General features: G+C 34.5%; 4 protein-coding genes across 8 annotated transcripts; 2 read left to right on the plus strand and 2 right to left on the minus strand.

Moving 5' to 3' along the window:
* Nucleotides 1-284: 284 nt before the first annotated feature.
* Nucleotides 285-3,390, minus strand: Fam92 (CBY1 interacting BAR domain containing protein Fam92). Of its 2 annotated transcripts, XM_033472633.2 has the most exons (8): nucleotides 2,791-3,390; nucleotides 2,613-2,714; nucleotides 2,411-2,539; nucleotides 2,159-2,339; nucleotides 1,866-2,090; nucleotides 1,718-1,750; nucleotides 1,448-1,609; nucleotides 285-1,385 (listed from the first exon to the last, which is right to left on the minus strand). In XM_033472633.2, the coding sequence occupies exons 1-8, from the start codon at nucleotides 2,820-2,822 to the stop codon at nucleotides 1,275-1,277; spliced, it is 975 nt and encodes a 324-aa protein (XP_033328524.1). In that variant the 5' UTR covers nucleotides 2,823-3,390; the 3' UTR covers nucleotides 285-1,274. The 2 variants fall into 2 exon arrangements, with proteins under 2 accessions (XP_033328524.1, XP_033328526.1); XM_033472635.2 differs by lacking the exon at nucleotides 1,718-1,750 and having other exon boundaries at nucleotides 2,791-3,389.
* On the plus strand, nucleotides 294-1,032 carry LOC117221577 (uncharacterized). Its single transcript, XM_076523800.1, has 3 exons — nucleotides 294-428; nucleotides 526-590; nucleotides 794-1,032. The coding sequence occupies exons 1-3, from the start codon at nucleotides 330-332 to the stop codon at nucleotides 882-884; spliced, it is 255 nt and encodes an 84-aa protein (XP_076379915.1). The 5' UTR covers nucleotides 294-329; the 3' UTR covers nucleotides 885-1,032.
* A 2,846-nt stretch (nucleotides 3,391-6,236) lies between the features above and the next one.
* Nucleotides 6,237-11,405, plus strand: Cdc23 (cell division cycle protein 23). Of its 3 annotated transcripts, XM_076523956.1 has the most exons (8): nucleotides 6,237-6,529; nucleotides 6,610-7,271; nucleotides 7,354-7,533; nucleotides 7,605-7,769; nucleotides 7,837-8,083; nucleotides 8,143-8,407; nucleotides 8,482-8,616; nucleotides 10,557-11,405. In XM_076523956.1, the coding sequence occupies exons 1-7, from the start codon at nucleotides 6,429-6,431 to the stop codon at nucleotides 8,590-8,592; spliced, it is 1,731 nt and encodes a 576-aa protein (XP_076380071.1). In that variant the 5' UTR covers nucleotides 6,237-6,428; the 3' UTR covers nucleotides 8,593-8,616; nucleotides 10,557-11,405. The 3 variants fall into 3 exon arrangements, with proteins under 3 accessions (XP_076380071.1, XP_033328930.1, XP_076380072.1); XM_033473039.2 differs by lacking the exon at nucleotides 10,557-11,405 and having other exon boundaries at nucleotides 8,482-8,774; XM_076523957.1 differs by lacking the exon at nucleotides 10,557-11,405 and having other exon boundaries at nucleotides 7,354-7,510; nucleotides 7,660-7,769; nucleotides 8,482-8,774.
* LOC117221737 (uncharacterized) lies at nucleotides 8,676-12,104 on the minus strand. Of its 2 annotated transcripts, none has more exons than XM_076523958.1 (3): nucleotides 11,869-12,104; nucleotides 9,148-10,003; nucleotides 8,676-9,068 (listed from the first exon to the last, which is right to left on the minus strand). In XM_076523958.1, the coding sequence occupies exons 2-3, from the start codon at nucleotides 9,862-9,864 to the stop codon at nucleotides 8,745-8,747; spliced, it is 1,041 nt and encodes a 346-aa protein (XP_076380073.1). In that variant the 5' UTR covers nucleotides 9,865-10,003; nucleotides 11,869-12,104; the 3' UTR covers nucleotides 8,676-8,744. The 2 variants fall into 2 exon arrangements, with proteins under 2 accessions (XP_076380073.1, XP_076380074.1); XM_076523959.1 differs by having other exon boundaries at nucleotides 11,689-12,104.
* Nucleotides 12,105-18,200: the final 6,096 nt, after the last annotated feature.

The raw sequence follows: 18,200 nt of genomic DNA on the forward strand, positions 1-18,200 counted from the left end.
CATTTTTTGCGTAAAAACATGAATTATGTATATGAAAATGCAAGAAGTTTTTCCTTTCATAGTATTTTCTCCCAGTAGAATAATTTATTTCATAATTATGTACGAGAAAGAAATATATGTATGTACAACATTGTATCAGAAAAGTTTGATCGAAACATAATAATGACGTATATGTAATTCATGGTTGTTAAATCAATCGTGTTATTTGTAGCAAACGCATTGGTCGATCGGAAATCTTCGCATGCGCTTCGCGGAACTATTCGACAGTATTCGACGGAACCAAATTCATTTCACATACCGAAAGGAGCGAGGAGACAATTTATTTAATAATGGCTGATATCAAACAGGATCACAAAGGTGAGGATACCGACAATTATGGAATGGGTAACAGTGCTGATCCAAAAAATATGCAAGAACTAACGCAATACGTGAGTTGAATGGAAAGATTTATTGTTGTGACATTCGTAATGTAGACAATTCGATGTTTATTATCTTCCTTCTCATTTTATTTTATTTCATTTTTAGGTACAAACGCTGTTACAAAATATGCAAGATAAATTTCAAACGATGTCAGACCAAATACTTGGGAGAAATATCCTTTTTACGTAAAATAAGTGCATTTCCTTAAATAACCTCAAAGATAAGAATCTGTACACCCCATTACTTTGGTGCAGCTAAATGTCAATTACGTATTTATTAATAATTGAGCTTATTTAGGGAAATGAATTTTAATTAATCGCATGAATTCTGTGAATCAAGTACATTAACGTAATTACATCCTTAACAAAGAAACAATAGATGAAATGGGAAACAGAATAGACGATCTTGAAAAAAATATTGCAGATTTAATGACACAGGCTGGCGTGGAAGGAGGTGATAAATAATTACATTTATTTAAAACATAACTTTGATATTTAAAGAGGAAAATCTGCATTGACATTATCACGCGATGATCGCACGGAAACAATATTTATATGACTTTGAAATGACTCTTTTGGTTACTAAAAAATAAAGTAACACTTTTTACAACAACATGACCAATATAATTCTTCTTTTTATACATAACTATTATAAGATGTGCTTTACTAATATATGGTAAAATAAAGTGTATTAATCAGGATTTATGGTCATAGGCATTGTTAAGGACTTTTGATATGCAGGAATGGGTGGCACTGCTTTAAATACAAGACATTTTAAGGCTTTGCGACCAGTACCTGCATGCAACCTGATCTGAAATTACATAAAATGTACAAGTGTAGATAAATGACTAATAATTACATAGACTTATGCCTAGTTCTCACAGAACTGTCTTCAGAACTGTCTCCATATTCTTCAATTTGTACAGACTCGGAAGAATTTGTTTTCGAGCTTGATTTTGCAGAATCCTATAAAACAGTGCAAATTTTTGTAATTATTGACTATTGATCTGTAATTATAATTAACTTACTATAGAATCCGCGGTATGACTAACTAATTTTTGTGGAATCATGGAGGATGATGTGAAACGACTGGCCAAATTAGTAAGGGAGTATGCTTGTCTGAACGAATTTCTTCCAACGGTTGATAATCTAGTGATGGAATCAGGTAACCGCATCGTTTCCCGAAATTCCTAGTTAAATAAGCAATTATTTAAAATACTGTGAAATATTATTTTCGAAATATTTCTATCGTAAGCTTAAATCGATATAATGATTGCGTTGATTGCACAAGAATTTACCCCGCTCATGTTTCCTCTAATCGTTTGAAAGTCCTGTGAGAATATTAAAATGTTTCCTAAAGTTTAGTTATTTGTATCGTTATGAGATAATGAAACCATATGATACTGTATATTTCAATGAAACTGTACTTCACAAGTGACAACTCACCTCTAAATCTTTGGTTTCGTCGACTTCGGCAATATCCTGATAAGCTTTTGTCAGCAATTCGAGAGACTTGGCATGGAAACTTAACTCGATCACAACGAAATCTAAAAGTACAGTTTTCAAATCGTGCAGCTTTCGTTTTTCAAACGAGTCAATTTGTTCTTCCAAGCTCTTGACTACCCTTGAAACTTCAACGGATGCTTTCATTAGCTCCGATTCGGCTTGAGACTGTGTTAATTTATTAAGGACTCACGATAGCTCGTACATTTATTTGAAAACCGTTTCAACAAGGATACAATCATTTGCCTATTTCTAGGATTTCGTTCTCGGAGTCTGTCGAGATGCCTCTTTCTCGTCAATTCTTTATCGCGAGCTGTGAACGTATTTTTAACGTCGTCGCGTGCATGTTTGCAGATTGTTGCATATTGAGAAAGGGGTGCAACTATTTTCGCATCGAATCGTTGTACCTCGGCGTCTCTGATAAGAAGAAATATCAGTCAATAAACTATTATTTGTACTTAATCTTTTCGATGTTTAACGCCGTATACCTGTAATCTCCTATTACCGATAACGTTGTGGAGAAATTCGTTAATCCCGTTGTCAATGATCGATTAACAGTTTCTGATTGCGCGTATACTTGTATCGCCTTCGCAACGTCATCGCCCTTGTCGCGTAATCTGTAAAAAAGTAACGAATAGATAGAACATGTAAAATAATCGATATAAAAACACACGTTCATTAATTACAAACCTTGCGGCTTTTCTCGTGTACGCTGCAAATGATGTACACAATTCGGCAAAGTGTTTTTCCACATTGGAAATGCGGTCTTGCACAAATTTTGCTTCGCGTTCCCTGAAGAAGTGTAAGAAATGAGCGCGATCAATTAAATTGTTCAATGAAAAACATTGCGAAGTATTCAAATAATTACCACACGTTTCCTTGAGATCTCGAGCGCAGCATTTTGTCTTTCGCAATGTTTCTACTTCTCTTGTAGAAATTGGAAAAGATCGCTTTACGTAAATAGCTACCTTTGCTTTTCACTTTCCGCTACCCTTAACTCACCCTGGTGATAGTTTACTGTTGGCAGGTGGTGCAATGTGACCGCAGGTGAGGTCGATTTTAATCTATACTTCGTTCACTCTAACTATCTTTTATGTTTTCTTACCTGTCCACCTGTTCTAAAAAAAAAAGTGTTATTCCTTTCTTCTACATTTCGCTCGATGATGAATTATCGTTGGAATACGAATCCAGTGGTTGAGCTTTGGACAGTATGCTGTTTATTTGTACATTCATATGTTACAATTTTACATGAACGAACGTAGCGTTAAATATGCAATATACAAATATGATGTGCAGCGCGACTATCCGCTGAGCGTTCCAGCCGATCGAGCGAATTCATCCCTCATCGTTAAAAAAGAACATGGTTGTGGAGGAATGTCGGTATTCTGGCCCAACTGAGCATATATATAAATAGCATCTTTACCATTTTATTATTTTTTATTGTATTTCGGTTATTAGCATTTCGCATGTTCGGTCTGAACGAGGAAAAGCTAGTTATTTCCCCAGTTAAATGTCCGTATTTTCCATGAACATATAAACCGTATTATTGAAAGTCTGACGCTACCTGGTGAGGATTATACCTATTTCTCCTCTGTCATTTAAGCCTGACACTAAAACTTTATGACACCCGATGACTAGAGCGGTGTACCTGAACATGTGCAACCTTCAGGTACGTGCACGTACATCGCTGCTCGGATATATGTACCCCTAATTATCCGAAACATTTCAAGCACCATAAAAATATGGTGCCGTCTATTCTCAACACGGACTAAGGATTTCAGCTACAAGTTGTATCCGCGACCACTCTTCCTGTCTTTGTGCCTTTCCGGAAAGTGAATGCCTCCTCACTTACAGGAGATCCAGCTTATCTTTTATTGCTCCAGCCGCAGAAATTCACCTGGCCATCATAAACAAATATTAACGTTTAGCTTTCACCATCGGTCATTTAATAATATTTCTCGGGTTTAACGAGGACAAGCAACTCGTTAAGGTTCCACCCCTCTTTGCGTATCAAAATAGCGCTTGCAAAATAAAACTTCGCAAATTTTATGATTACACGCGTTTTGAAAGTTAACCGTTTGAGTCCTAATGGTCATTGAAAAAGCAAAGTCGAAAAATGCCGAACAGCTCGATGGGACTTGTCTTAATATGAGCCGTTTATTTTGAAAGTGGCATAAGACTTTGTTTTTATGTCGATATATTTAAGGGTTTGCGTTTTAACACGTTTAAAAATATGGATGCTAACTTTCGAGAAGATTTACTTGTATTTGTTATCTCAGGATACTGGTATTTTTCTCAGTATAAATAATTTCGTATAAACATTACAAAATCACCACTTTTCATTACGGTAAAGTGACTTAAGCCACTTTCAAAATAAATAGTTTAGAAAAATGACTGACATATATTAATTTTGTCCGACGCATTTTACTGAAGCGATGTTTTGAAAGGACAGTGATTTACTAAAATTGTTGAATAAATTACATATATAATAACAATAATGTATACCATGAACATATTTAATATAAAGGTTTGATTTAAGTATTTTTTATTTTAATATTCATAAAATACAAAAATAATTAGTACATTTTCAAACATAAGTATAAGTAATTTATATGAAAATACATCAGTTCAATTTAATTTTCGTCATCAATAGGAGTGATTAAGTCCTCGGAAATCGTGTCTTGTTTCAAATTTTTTAAATAACTGTGGTATATTGGGGGTATATAATTAAGCAAGTCCATCATGTCTTTGTATTTTGCTGAAGAAACAGGACGAGATCCAGCGTATAACGGAACCATTTCTATTTGTGAATAACGCCTAGGTCTTCCTCTTTTTGGTGACAAATCCAAAGTTAAAAATTCATCTTTTTTTTCTTTTTTTTTCATCACTATTCTTTCGTACTTATAAAAATAAGTCCAGTGTGATCACAACTTTTTTAAAAATACTGAAAATAATTCAAAACAATACTTCACACACACTTATCACACGTTTCTATTTCTTTTACACTAAGCCCCGCAATTAATTTCCTGAGTACAGCAACTTACGCCACTTTCAAAATAAACATGTTTGTTATACCGTTAATTAGCAAAACTTCTCTCGAACAAATCTTAATAGTTCTCAACTTATTGATTGCAAATTTAAAAAAAATGAAAAGATACCGTTCAATTGTAATTAGTGTTACCATTAACTCTATCTTTTTGAAAAAGTGTCTTATGCCACTTTCAAAATAAACGGCTCATATTTAGAAGATATTTCAAGTTTAGTTATTCAAAGTCGATTAAAATTAGGAGAGAAGGGTGTAGACAAGAGGTAGGCATAGGGTACGGATCAGGAAAAGGGCGCCAAGAGTCCTCCAGGAACCGACAAACATCCTGAGAATGCCAGGATCGGATTACCAGGATGCTGGATTCTGTTTGTTTATAATGACAGAAATGAGCTAACGCTCGGATTTTGCTGATTCGCCGTAGCTCGACGAAACTCGTTAAACAGTACATACATGGTACGCACCGAGTTTTAAAAAGAAGATGAGAATCTTTCCCAGTGTTTGAGGGAGAATTTAACCCGTTGAAAACGAATGCTAGCTGCAAAGTAAGACTGTCCTCGAATTTTCCTTCTCGGTTTGGGTTTAACCTCACTTGGCTGCTTGAAAATTCACCTGCGGGCTTAATTTTTATAATGCATTTTATAGGCTCATCTTTTTCAAGCCACAAATTCAAGAATAGAACTTTATTCATTAGGAACAAATGTCACATATAAATGTTGTATTTAATATACTCATTCACTACACTCAACAACAATTAAATATATAAATATATAAATCGGAAAATTCTATTAATTTATATATTGAAGACTCAACCATATACGAGTATTAATAACGACAATCCGATCGATCCGACGGTCTGACAGTCTATAGTTGCTGAAAGGAAGAAACTAGTTTACATTTATTTATTTATTTATCATAATAGATCCATGAACTTAAAAAAATTTCTCGTTGAAATTTTGAACTTTTAATATTTGCATTACGCAATTGTAAGCAGTTAATTCATATAGATGCTGTAACTTGAAAACTGTAATTGTTTATACTACAATCATAAAAATAAATAATAAATAAACAAAATTTTAACAACAATTTTAGCCAACTGATTCTTCAGAAAAACTGATCACACTCTGTGTATTACATTTCAAATTTTTGAAAAATTACAAATTTTTCTTTAATTTTTTTTAATTACAAAATTTTTTTCATGATTTTTGAAACTACATACTGGTTTTGAGCATCGTCGGTATTTTAGAACGTGTTCGGTCTACACTAGTCTACCTCCGATTATACTTCGTCTGTAGTAGATGGCGATAAAATATGTTTGTGTACATATGACACTTTTAAATTCGGTGAACATTTAAATCGCAAAAGAATCAATTATTTCGCTGAAATGCGTGGGATTGTAATTTAGCTGGCCGCAGGAATTCGGAGAAACCAAATGAAGAATCGATGAAATTCTTTTACATGAGATGGATGAATCTATAAAGTTCGATATAAAAGAGGTTAGGACTGACATTATGCGCGCAATAAAAGAATGTTCACAACGAGGATTGTTGCATTCCGCAAAATGGTAGGTAAAATTTAAGAAAAGAAAACGAAAGATCATCACTATTTTAAGATGAACAATGAAAAAATGTGTTTTCTCAACAGGTTGGCGGAATTAAGTTATTCTTTGAAAGACGTCAAGTTGAACGTTCACGATATTACTGCCGATTTGTACTTGGCAGATGTATGCGAAGAAGAAGATACATACATTTTAGCAAAATGTTACTTTGATTCAAAAGAATACGATAGAGCTGCATATTTTACAGAGAACTGTAAAACACCAAAGGTTAGATTTCTACACATATACTCTCGGTATTTATCGGGAGAAACCAAGAAGATACACGAAGCGCCAGTATTGCCTCCTAACCCTGTCAAAAATGATAGCTTAAAATTATTATGCTCCGATTTGAGAAAAGATCATATAGCCGATAAACTGGATGGATTTGAATTGTATCTTTTTGGGGTAACATTAAAGAAGCTACACTTGGCTAGAGAAGCCATGGATGTACTGGTTGAAGCAATCCACAAGCAACCTATGCACTGGGGATCTTGGCTAGAATTAGTTTCTCTGATAACAGATAAAGAAAAACTCGAGAACTTGTGCCTACCAAATCATTGGATGAAACATTTTTTTATTGCTCATATGCATATAGAACTGCAACTGACAGACGAAGGTATAGCTTTATTCTATGAACTGCAATCGATGGGATTTCAAAAAAGTGGTTACATACGTGCTCAGACCGCGATGGCGATTCATTACAGGAGAGGCAAGTTATTCCTACTTATAAGGCTGAAAATGTAGTATTGCTTTGAACATTTGTATATACTAATAGATGATCTTTTCTTTAGATGCTGATAATGCTATAGAAACATTTAAAAGAATAATAAAGGAGGATCCGTACTGTCTGGATAATATGGATACGTACTCCAATTTACTATATGTAAGGGAAATGAGAGTCGAGCTGGCAAATTTGGCACATAGAGCAACAGAAATAGACAAATATAGGTTAGAAACATGTTGCATAGTAGGTAAGTCTGCTAATTAATTGCGCACAGAGATCAAAAGTGTATCATTATATGGTAGAATGGATATTCTTTAGGCAATTACTATAGTTTAAGAGGTGATCATCAAAAGGCAGTCCTGTATTTCCACAGGGCATTGAAAATGAATCCGCGGTATCTTTCTGCTTGGACATTGCTAGGCCATGAATTTATGGAAATGAAAAATACTAACGGCGCCATTCACAGCTATCGACAGGCTATTGGTATGTATCGAGTGCAGTTGCGAAACTAGATGCGAGGATTTATGTTACATTTCATTTCTGTCTGCAGAGGTAAATAGACGGGATTACAGGGCATGGTATGGTTTAGGACAAACGTATGAAATTTTGAAAATGCCATTTTATGCGATCTACTATTACAAACAAGCCCAGCTGTTGAGACCGTACGACAGTAGGATGGTGTTGGCTTTAGGAGAGGCGTACGAGAAACAAGACAAAATACAAGACTCGTTGAAGTGTTATTACAAAGCGTGGAGCATTGGTGACATCGAAGGAGTGGCATTGTTGAAATTGGCTACGTATGTGAAGCGATTGAATATGTGAAGCCAAGAATAAGTTTTAATTCTATCTTCCGTAGATTGTACGAAAAGTTGGGTGTACACATCAGCGCAGCAGCCGCTTACACCGACTTTGTCAGAGAAGAGAGCAGCAACGCGGATAGAACCGACTTGAGTCATGCATATAAATATTTAACACAGTATCATCTAAATCGCGAAGAGTTGTATCTAGCCAATTATTATGCCCAGAAATGTCTGCAGTTCGATGAAACGAAAGAAGAAGCTAAAGCATTGCTCAGGACGATCGCTCAGAAAAGAGTAAAAGTCGAAGAGACGTCGATGGTGGTAATTACAGAATTCTTTGAGTCACTGTAAAAAGAATATTGCAATCAAATTCTAACTTCACGTTTGTTCATTAGATAGAGGACATGAACGAAACGGATCCCGTCATAGAGCAAGGAGAACGAGCAGACACTACTCCAGGAAATCAATTATCACCGATGAACCTGTCGTTTATGCCAACGTCATAAATCATTTTGAAAAGCCGATGCTTCGTACGTTGTTTATATTTTTAATGAATATATCAATCGATAGGGAAACAAAAACACAATGATTAATAAAATTCATTTTATTATTTCGTATGTAAAAATGTGTATGTACAGATATTATGTAGATCAATATTTTAAAGATGGTTAACATTCGCAAAATCTAACACTGTTAAAAGCGTATCAATCTTCGGGTTCTCCATAAACTCGGGATAATCGTAGTACAAATGTCTCATAGGCGACGGGGCCGGCGGTATGATCGACGTCTTCTGTACGTACTGATCGGTATGTATTTGTTTCCATAATGGTGGATTCTGTAGTAGCACCGGAAAACCTGATGGAGACCGCCTATCCAGGAAGACATTTACAATCTTGTTTATTACAAAATCTGTGCTAGCGGAGTCATCGCTCGAATATTCGTTGTCAGCCATGCAAATTGATTCCTGTTTTTCTTCCTTGTTCTTTAAAGAAGAAGAAACAACATTCATTAGCGTTATCTGTCTGTAATGTAGTCGAATGAAAAATGAGAGGAGAACGTACCTGATAATGATTTGGATGCGACATATAGGCCGCTTGCTCGCAGCAAGATCGTATCTTGGGCTTAGTATCCACTGGGACCATTTTGACGTCGTCATCAGAAAATAGATCTTTGCTTGAGCCACCCTCCTTCCTGTTAAACTTATCCTGTTCGCGCAACATTTTTTCCCTTTTGTAATCAGTGAGGTCATCGTAGATGAACGAATAGTCGTCATCGTAGATGAACGAATAGTCGTCATCGGACGAATCGCACTGATTCTGGCATATCTCCATCTTCTCTTCATCCAGCGATGGATTGCTTTCTTCCTCATCAATGTACAAGTTTTTATCTTCCAACGATGTTTCCATTGCCGTATGTGATTCTTCATAGCTGCATTCCGGTGTCGATAACTCCATAGGTTCTTCTGAAGTAGGGAACGGCATGGATCTATCGATATCCATGGACTCATTCACGATCGTTATATTATTTTCGGTGCAATATGTAACACCACATACGTCCATGTACACTTCAGGGGCCGGCGCACTTTGCGTTCCCGGTTGGAGATCACGTTCTGCATCGATGTTAAAATTTTCATCAATTTTTTGAACAGCGATCGTAGTACTTGTACTATCGATCACAGTACTTGTTCCGAGTATGCGGAAGCTCAACCGATGCAGCGAACGCATAATGTATCTGATACTGCTTTCGCTTATCATGTACATAAAATCGAACGATGCCATTCTTTCGTATTGTTTCTTGGATTTCAGTTCTCTACCGGTCGATTTTTGTTCAACAGTGCTGAAATAGCGTTTCCTTTTGTTTTGGTCTGCCGGATGTTGAAGAGCTCTGTTTGTTTGATGCTGGAACGACGTGTCGTATCTGCAAGAGACAAACGATTTTGGCTCGAATATGCTCTTTTATCTTTCGGTACGCGCGACCGGTGTTGCAACAGAGTTTATTACGCGAAAATGCTGATATTATACGCATTCACGGTACCGAACGCAGGTCTCGAAGCGCGTGCACTACGTATAATTGCACCTTCGATGCCTAATGAAATACAATTGATGAATTTCACTGAAATTTTTCGCGAGATAATCGTGTCTAAAGCAATTGCATTCCACCGACGGTCAGTCGAAATTATCATTACGTAAATGTTGTTAAAATTTAGATAATCTCGCACATAATTAACAAAGATTTGTCTATCGCGGTTGACGTTAACCGATGCAACATGCAATGGAATTACGATTATCCGGCGTGCGTGGAAATGCGTAAACTCTGCCTATTTCGGAGTGTAGCCAATATCATCAGGGTACTGAAACGTTAAAGGCTACTGACGCATAAAACAGACGTTTATGCATCAGTATCAGCCGTAAAAGTATATTTCTTGTTTACATTAAAGAGCATAAATGATACCACAGCACATTTCTTACAGATGATTCTTGCAGGACTAGTTATGAAGAGAATATGAATATGGAAAATAACTTGAAATCTGTTAAGTTAGGAGTTTAAGAAAATATTCCGGAAATACAGAAAAGGAAAGATCCTGACGAAAATTTGAAGAAAAAAGAAGAACAGAAATCCAAGAATCAAGATGGCGAACGCGCGATAACTGACGAAACTCCAACCAGCAGATGTGGTTCCCGGTCGGAAATGGAGAGCGCGTCTTCCTGTGAAGAAGATTCGGTGTAGATATGTAAAAGCGACGATGAAGGATCTGTGAAGAGGTCATCCTTGAAGAGGACTCGGACGCATCTGGCGATATTGTATATTGTACCGCAAATGGTACAATGACCGCGAACGCGTCCATGGACATCGATAGATCCATGTTCATGTAAAAATTATTTATTTGTAATTGTCTTACAAGAAACGAATGCAGAAAATTCCGCTGAACATTTCTGTACCTTCAAAATACTTCCCAACCCTTAAATTGACAGATTTCAAGCCCGTTTCATACCCGTATTCTCTAAATCAGGGGTGTCAAACTCGCGGCCCGAGATGAACATTTTTGATGTCAAGTATCAGGACGTAAACAATAATTTAACTTTATATATGTTTATTACAATGTACTAGTCAAAATAAAAATATTTGTTTCTATGAACATTGATTATTTTTTGCGGCCCATCTAAAGTTAAGCATTGTTTATTTGGCCCAAGTTAGCTTTTGAGTTCGACACCCCTGCTCTAAATGGTTAGTTCTGTAAAAACAAAAATCACCTCTAGAAAATGTGACAAAAACAATTTGTACCCTTTATGGTAAGCAAGAAATAAATTTTTTTATACGATATAGTTGTAGGATTTTCCATACACGCATTAATTCTATAACCAATTTGGCAAGAATCTGTAGCAACTCTCTCTCACAAAATATTGTTTAGCAACTAAAACCTGATAAAATAAATTCACATACAGTAGAATTCCGATAGCGCGCCAAATAATCAAATATACCAGATGATTGAACTACACTCCTATTTTCTTCTTTATTATCACGTCAATGAAAGTAAAACTAGTCTAGTTGAAATCGTTTAACTTCTTTCTCACGAACAATTCTTGATTCTATGATAGACTTACTGTTGGATCGTTGACTAGTTATAGCAGCCCACGCACTCTAGTCCAGAATATTGCTCCGTAAAATAACTAACAAATTTCTACGATTATGATGAGAGATCAAGTAATGCGCGTGCAAATGCAATCATTCGTATATGATGAAATACCGCCTTGCTTCAATTCTACTATCTTTTCAATACTAACTTTAGCGACTTTCCTCTGGCGGGTGCTCCTCTCGCTTTTGATGTGTTGCGGTATACTCGTGTTGACACTTCGTCTTACTAATTATTCACTGCGCGATACTACCGAAAGAAAAGCGTGATCGATGGATCGATGTAGATTCCCGTTTTTGACACTTGTACACTGTCTAGTTGTGAAAATGCAAATAGCTGAAAAATTTACTTGCCGTCATTTTAAAGGATCCATGCGATCCGTACCCTTCACGTGATTGGTTATTCGCTCTTACCGAAGGGCGAAGGAGGGAGTTAGTACAGTTGCTCGGAAGGATTTGGGGGTGATTACCCCTAGCGCGTGCGACGTGTCTTAGCCGTAACGTTTCCTACTTCGTCGCTTTCGGGTCATTTCATACCATTCGATATCTTGTCCGGTTATAATTGAGCCGTTTATTTTGAAAGTGGCATAAGTCACTTTGTTTTTAAGTCGATATATTTAAGGGTTTGCGTTTTAACACGTTTAAAAATATGGATGCTGACTTTCGAGAAGATTTACTTGTATTTGTTATCTCAGGATACTGATATTTTTCTCAGTATAAATAATTTCGTATAAACATTAAAAAATCACCACTTTTCATTACGGTAAAGTGATTTATGCCACTTTCAAAATAAACGGCTCATATACTATTAGTTTACTTACTTTACTTTAGTACTATTAGTTTATAAATATTTCAAATTTTGTTCAATAAAAATGATGTAGGAGATTACAATGAAATACGAAATGTGTTAGCTGCAATATTTACATTAAAAGCAGCAACTATGAGATGTACAGTTCGCACAAAAGTGTTCGTACGGCAGGATAAAATTTGTTCAATTCAATCCTACTAGCTTTTTTTTACATAACGTTCCCTCAGAATGTGTTCACATATAATTGAGCCGTTTATTTTGAAAGTGGCATAAGTCACTTTGTTTTTAAGTCGATATATTTAAGGGTTTGCGTTTTAACACGTTTAAAAATATGGATGCTGACTTTCGAGAAGATTTACTTGTATTTGTTATCTCAGGATACTGATATTTTTCTCAGTATAAATAATTTCGTATAAACATTAAAAAATCACCACTTTTCATTACGGTAAAGTGATTTATGCCACTTTCAAAATAAACGGCTCATATACTATTAGTTTACTTACTTTACTTTAGTACTATTAGTTTATAAATATTTCAAATTTTGTTCAATAAAAATGATGTAGGAGATTACAATGAAATACGAAATGTGTTAGCTGCAATATTTACATTAAAAGCAGCAACTATGAGATGTACAGTTCGCACAAAAGTGTTCGTACGGCAGGATAAAATTTGTTCAATTCAATTCTACTAGTTTTTACATAACGTTCCCTCGGAATGTGTTCACATATAATTGAGCCGTTTATTTTGAAAGTGGCATAAGTCACTTTGTTTTTAAGTCGATATATTTAAGGGTTTGCGTTTTAACACGTTTAAAAATATGGATGCTGACTTTCGAGAAGATTTACTTGTATTTGTTATCTCAGGATACTGATATTTTTCTCAGTATAAATAATTTCGTATAAACATTAAAAAATCACCACTTTTCATTACGGTAAAGTGATTTATGCCACTTTCAAAATAAATAGTTTAGAAAAATGACTGACATATATTAATTTTGTCCGACGTATTTTACTGAAGCGATGTTTTGAAAGGACAGTGATTTACTAAAATTGTTGAATAAATTACATATATAATAATAATTTATACCATGAACATATTTAATATAAAGGTTTGATTTAAGTATTTTTTATTTTAATATTCATAAAATACAAAATTATACACTAAAAAAAACAAAAACAAAAAGAGAATATAAATATAGCATAATTTATTAAATAGAAAGAAAGTTTCCTTGTTCATTTCTTTTTTGTACTTGTAATTATAGTTACATAATGAATTTGTTAAATTACTGCTTCCGTTGAATTTATATGAAATACAATAATTTTATTTATATACATTAGATAATACGTGTTCTTTAGAATAATACATAGTATACGCCATTTATTTAAAAAAAAGTTATCCTATTGGATAAAACATGGAGAACGAAAATTGTCGTGATACTAGTTATTTTAAAATTATACACTATTTTTTCGCACTTATAAGAATAAGTCCAGTGATCACAACATTTTTAAAAATACTGGAAATAATTCAAACCAATACTTCACACACACTTAATTAATTAATTAATTTCCTGAGTACAGGGACTTACACCACTTTCAAAGTAAACATGTTTGTTATACCGTTAATTAGCAAAACTTCTCTCGAACAAATCTCAACAGTTCTCAACTTATTGATTGCAAATTTTTAAAAAATGAAAAGATACCGTTCAATTGTAATTAGTGTTATCATTAACTCGATTTTTTTGAAAAAGTGACTTATGCCACTTTCAAAATAAACGGCTCAATTATAGGTTGAGTAGTCCGATGTCGATTCATTTTTTTAAAACAATTCATTCTAGCTAAAGTACGCATTACACCTCCCTTGTGAACATCGAGGAATATCACAACAGTGAAACAGTTGAATGATCATCGTTTCTGTTCACTAGTTATCATTGGATCTAATTGATGGTCCAAGTTAAGCAGACTCGGCACAAGCAGAGCTGTGCAAAGTCAATTACATTGTAATTTAATTTCGTAATTTTATTACATTGTATTTCCATTGCATAATAATTCAACTACGCTGTAATTTAATTACATGATTCAAACCTCGCTAATTATTTTAATGACGAGTATAATTCAAATATGATATATATAATTGAAATACAATTATGCAAATTACAGTCTTACCTATTTCTCTTATTATTGGTTTGTCAGGAAAGTTCGTGCCGATTCTCGGTAGGTAGCGTGAGAGACCTGACTGAATATATCATAATTATTGAAAACAAATGACATGTGTACATATTCTAAAAGAGATAACTTCAGTCATATTTGGAAAAAAGCTTGATTACGATTCGTTAATTTTTATCAGTTTTGTACGCCTTAGAATATGGTGGCAAACAAAGTGCATTATAGGCATATAATGCTTTTCTTTTTCCGAAAGGGCAAAAATGCCGCACAAGCGGCAAATAAGATATGCGCTGTTTATGGCGAGGATGCTGTAGCCGAAAGTACTGTGTGGAAGTGGCTTGCTTGATTTAAAGCTGGAAATTTCGACCTTGAAGATCAAAAACGCCCAGGTAGGCCGTCCACCACAGACGAAGATATGATTAGAACAGAAATCGAGAATAACCCACGCTCAACATTACGTCAATTAGCAGGAATGCTAAATAAATCAAAATCAACCATCCACGATCATACTGTGAAGCTTGACTCTAATATTTAAATGAGCTGCGTTTTAATTTTCCTAAAAAATCGGCACGAACATTCCGGACAACCCAATACTTATTAATTTATTAGCTTTTAATTGGTAAGTTTAATTCAATTACATTGTAATTCGTACTTAATGTAATTTAATTTAATGGAGGTCTGATTTATGAATTACAATGTGATTATAAATAATGAATATAACTGAATAATTCAGTTGTAATTCTGCACAATTCTGTATACAAGTCGGTACCTGAATATGTACAATTTATATATTTACACAACATTTCATGGATATTAAAAGTAATGTCCTTAAAACTACCCAAATAAAATTAATGCGTTTTTAATGAAACGAACACCGCTGCGCATACAAAAATTTACCTGGCCATCCCCTAATTCCTAAATTCCCACGACCCACGGTAGCCATATTTCAATCGTAGCTCGAGTACAATGACGATGTTAGAAACTCATTTCGGTCGAGCCTTCTATTAATGACTTTATTACTTCTTACCTAGTCGCCTGAGCAGATATTAGCGTTTCGAAGTAAGTATAGCTGGTTTTCAGCACCATCACGCAGTTTTAAATTTTGTGTCATAAGGTCCCAGGCCATTTTAAAGCTGGTCATTAGTTTCAATAATGGAGTATTTATGCACCTTCTTGTACGAAGACATTTGTGATCCGTTATATTTATACCATATAATAAATATACATAATTTAATTAAAGGGAAAAGACGGTTCCTCTTTATCTACCCCTACACAGTTTCTCAGTATCCTGAGATAACAAGTACAAGTAAATCTTCTCGAAAGTTATCATCCATATTTTTAAACGTGTTAAAACGCAAACCCTTAAATATATCGATTTAAAAACAAAGTGACTTATGCCACTTTCAAAATAAACGGCTCAATTATATGTGAACACATTCCGAGGGAACGTTATGTAAAAACTAGTAGAATTGAATTGAACAAATTTTATTCTGCCGTACGAACACTTTTGTGCGAACTGTACATCTCATAGTTGCTGCTTTTAATGTAAATATTGCAGCTAACACATTTCGTATTTCATTGTAATCTCCTACATAATTTTTATTGAACAAAATTTGAAATATTTATAAACTAATACTACTAAAGTAAAGTAAGTAAACTAATAGTATACGAGCCGTTTATTTTGAAAGTGGCATAAATCACTTTACCGTAATGAAAAGTGGTGATTTTTTAATGTTTATACGAAATTATTTATACTGAGAAAAATATCAGTATCCTGAGATAACAAATACAAGTAAATCTTCTCGAAAGTCAGCATCCATATTTTTAAACGTGTTAAAACGCAAACCCTTAAATATATCGACTTAAAAACAAAGTGACTTATGCCACTTTCAAAATAAACGGCTCAATTATATGTGAACACATTCTGAGGGAACGTTATGTAAAAAAAAGCTAGTAGGATTGAATTGAACAAATTTTATCCTGCCGTACGAACACTTTTGTGCGAACTGTACATCTCATAGTTGCTGCTTTTAATGTAAATATTGCAGCTAACACATTTCGTATTTCATTGTAATCTCCTACATCATTTTTATTGAACAAAATTTGAAATATTTATAAACTAATAGTACTAAAGTAAAGTAAGTAAACTAATAGTATATGAGCCGTTTATTTTGAAAGTGGCATAAATCACTTTACCGTAATGAAAAGTGGTGATTTTTTAATGTTTATACGAAATTATTTATACTGAGAAAAATATCAGTATCCTGAGATAACAAATACAAGTAAATCTTCTCGAAAGTCAGCATCCATATTTTTAAACGTGTTAAAACGCAAACCCTTAAATATATCGACTTAAAAACAAAGTGACTTATGCCACTTTCAAAATAAACGGCTCAATTATATGTGAACACATTCCGAGGGAACGTTATGTAAAAAAAAACTAGTAGGATTGAATTGAACAAATTTTATCCTGCCGTACGAACACTTTTGTGCGAACTGTACATCTCATAGTTGCTGCTTTTAATGTAAATATTGCAGCTAACACATTTCGTATTTCATTGTAATCTCCTACATCATTTTTATTGAACAAAATTTGAAATATTTATAAACTAATAGTACTAAAGTAAAGTAAGTAAACTAATAGTATATGAGCCGTTTATTTTGAAAGTGGCATAAATCACTTTACCGTAATGAAAAGTGGTGATTTTTTAATGTTTATACGAAATCTTCTCAAAAGTTAGCATCCATATTTTTAAATGTGTTAAAACGCAAACCCTTAAATATATCGACTTAAAAACAAAGTCTTATGCCACTTTCAAAATAAACGGCTCATATTAAGACAAGTCGCATCGAGCTGTTCGGCATTTTTCGACTTTGCTTTTTCAATGACCACTAGGACTCAAACGGTTAACTTTCAAAACGCGTGTAATCATAAAATTTGCGAAGTTTTATTTTGCAAGCGCTATTTTCTGCGCGCATAAGAAAAATCTTTTTTCGTGTAGTTCAGTGTACCCAGGTTGGATACGCAAAGAGAGGTGGAACCTTAACGATTACGGAACATTGTTGTGGGATACGAACTCACGCAAGCAACCAGACACGCGAGAGTGCGCGCATGAGGGAACCGCGATGCACCTACACACTTGTATTCTACCTGTATATCCGACGATATACGCACGCCACTGCGCAAACATGTTCGCTATTTTAAAACACTGATATACCGCTTCCAATTTCTTCATATTCTGCTTTACCCTAAAGATCTTACTCTCTAACAGCTTCGTTCAACGCTCTCGCGAACGCTACCCCATGTTCTACCCCTATGCAGAGATCTAAAAATATTTTATGTCAACAATCCCGTTGATGTCTCGGAACGTATTCGTTCAATCTGTTAGCAACTCCATCGATGTATTTAATTTAGTTTTTATACGAGTCATACAGAGCAGCAAATGATACATTCGTGTTATTTTTATGGTCGATTTGCAGGGAGAAATCGTTGCTTTTAATCCTGCACTATTTT

Source organism: Megalopta genalis, chromosome 7 (assembly GCF_051020955.1).
Source record: "Megalopta genalis isolate 19385.01 chromosome 7, iyMegGena1_principal, whole genome shotgun sequence".
Classification (NCBI taxonomy): domain Eukaryota; kingdom Metazoa; phylum Arthropoda; class Insecta; order Hymenoptera; family Halictidae; genus Megalopta; species Megalopta genalis.

Bases quoted from the DNA above. Each gene is read 5' to 3' on its own strand.
- LOC117221577 (XM_076523800.1), top strand. From the start codon at position 330: ATGGCTGATATCAAACAGGATCACAAAGGTGAGGATACCGACAATTAT. The intron at 429-525 runs GTGAGTTGAATG...TTTCATTTTTAG, and splicing joins TGCAAGAACTAACGCAATAC to GTACAAACGCTGTTACAAAA. The intron at 591-793 runs AAATATCCTTTT...TAACAAAGAAAC, and splicing joins TCAGACCAAATACTTGGGAG to AATAGATGAAATGGGAAACA.
- Fam92 (XM_033472633.2), bottom strand. From the start codon at position 2,822: ATGCTGCGCTCGAGATCTCAAGGAAACGTGTG. The intron at 1,751-1,865 runs GTGAGTTGTCAC...ATATTCTCACAG, and splicing joins ACGAAACCAAAGATTTAGAG to GACTTTCAAACGATTAGAGG. The intron at 1,386-1,447 runs GTAAGTTAATTA...ACTGTTTTATAG, and splicing joins GTCATACCGCGGATTCTATA to GATTCTGCAAAATCAAGCTC.
- LOC117221737 (XM_076523958.1), bottom strand. From the start codon at position 9,864: ATGGCATCGTTCGATTTTATGTACATGATAAGCGAAAGCAGTATCAGA. The intron at 9,069-9,147 runs GTACGTTCTCCT...TCTTCTTTAAAG, and splicing joins CGCATCCAAATCATTATCAG to AACAAGGAAGAAAAACAGGA.
- Cdc23 (XM_076523956.1), top strand. From the start codon at position 6,429: ATGGATGAATCTATAAAGTTCGATATAAAAGAGGTTAGGACTGACATT. The intron at 7,272-7,353 runs GCAAGTTATTCC...TCTTTTCTTTAG, and splicing joins GGCGATTCATTACAGGAGAG to ATGCTGATAATGCTATAGAA. The intron at 7,770-7,836 runs GTATGTATCGAG...TTCTGTCTGCAG, and splicing joins CAGCTATCGACAGGCTATTG to AGGTAAATAGACGGGATTAC.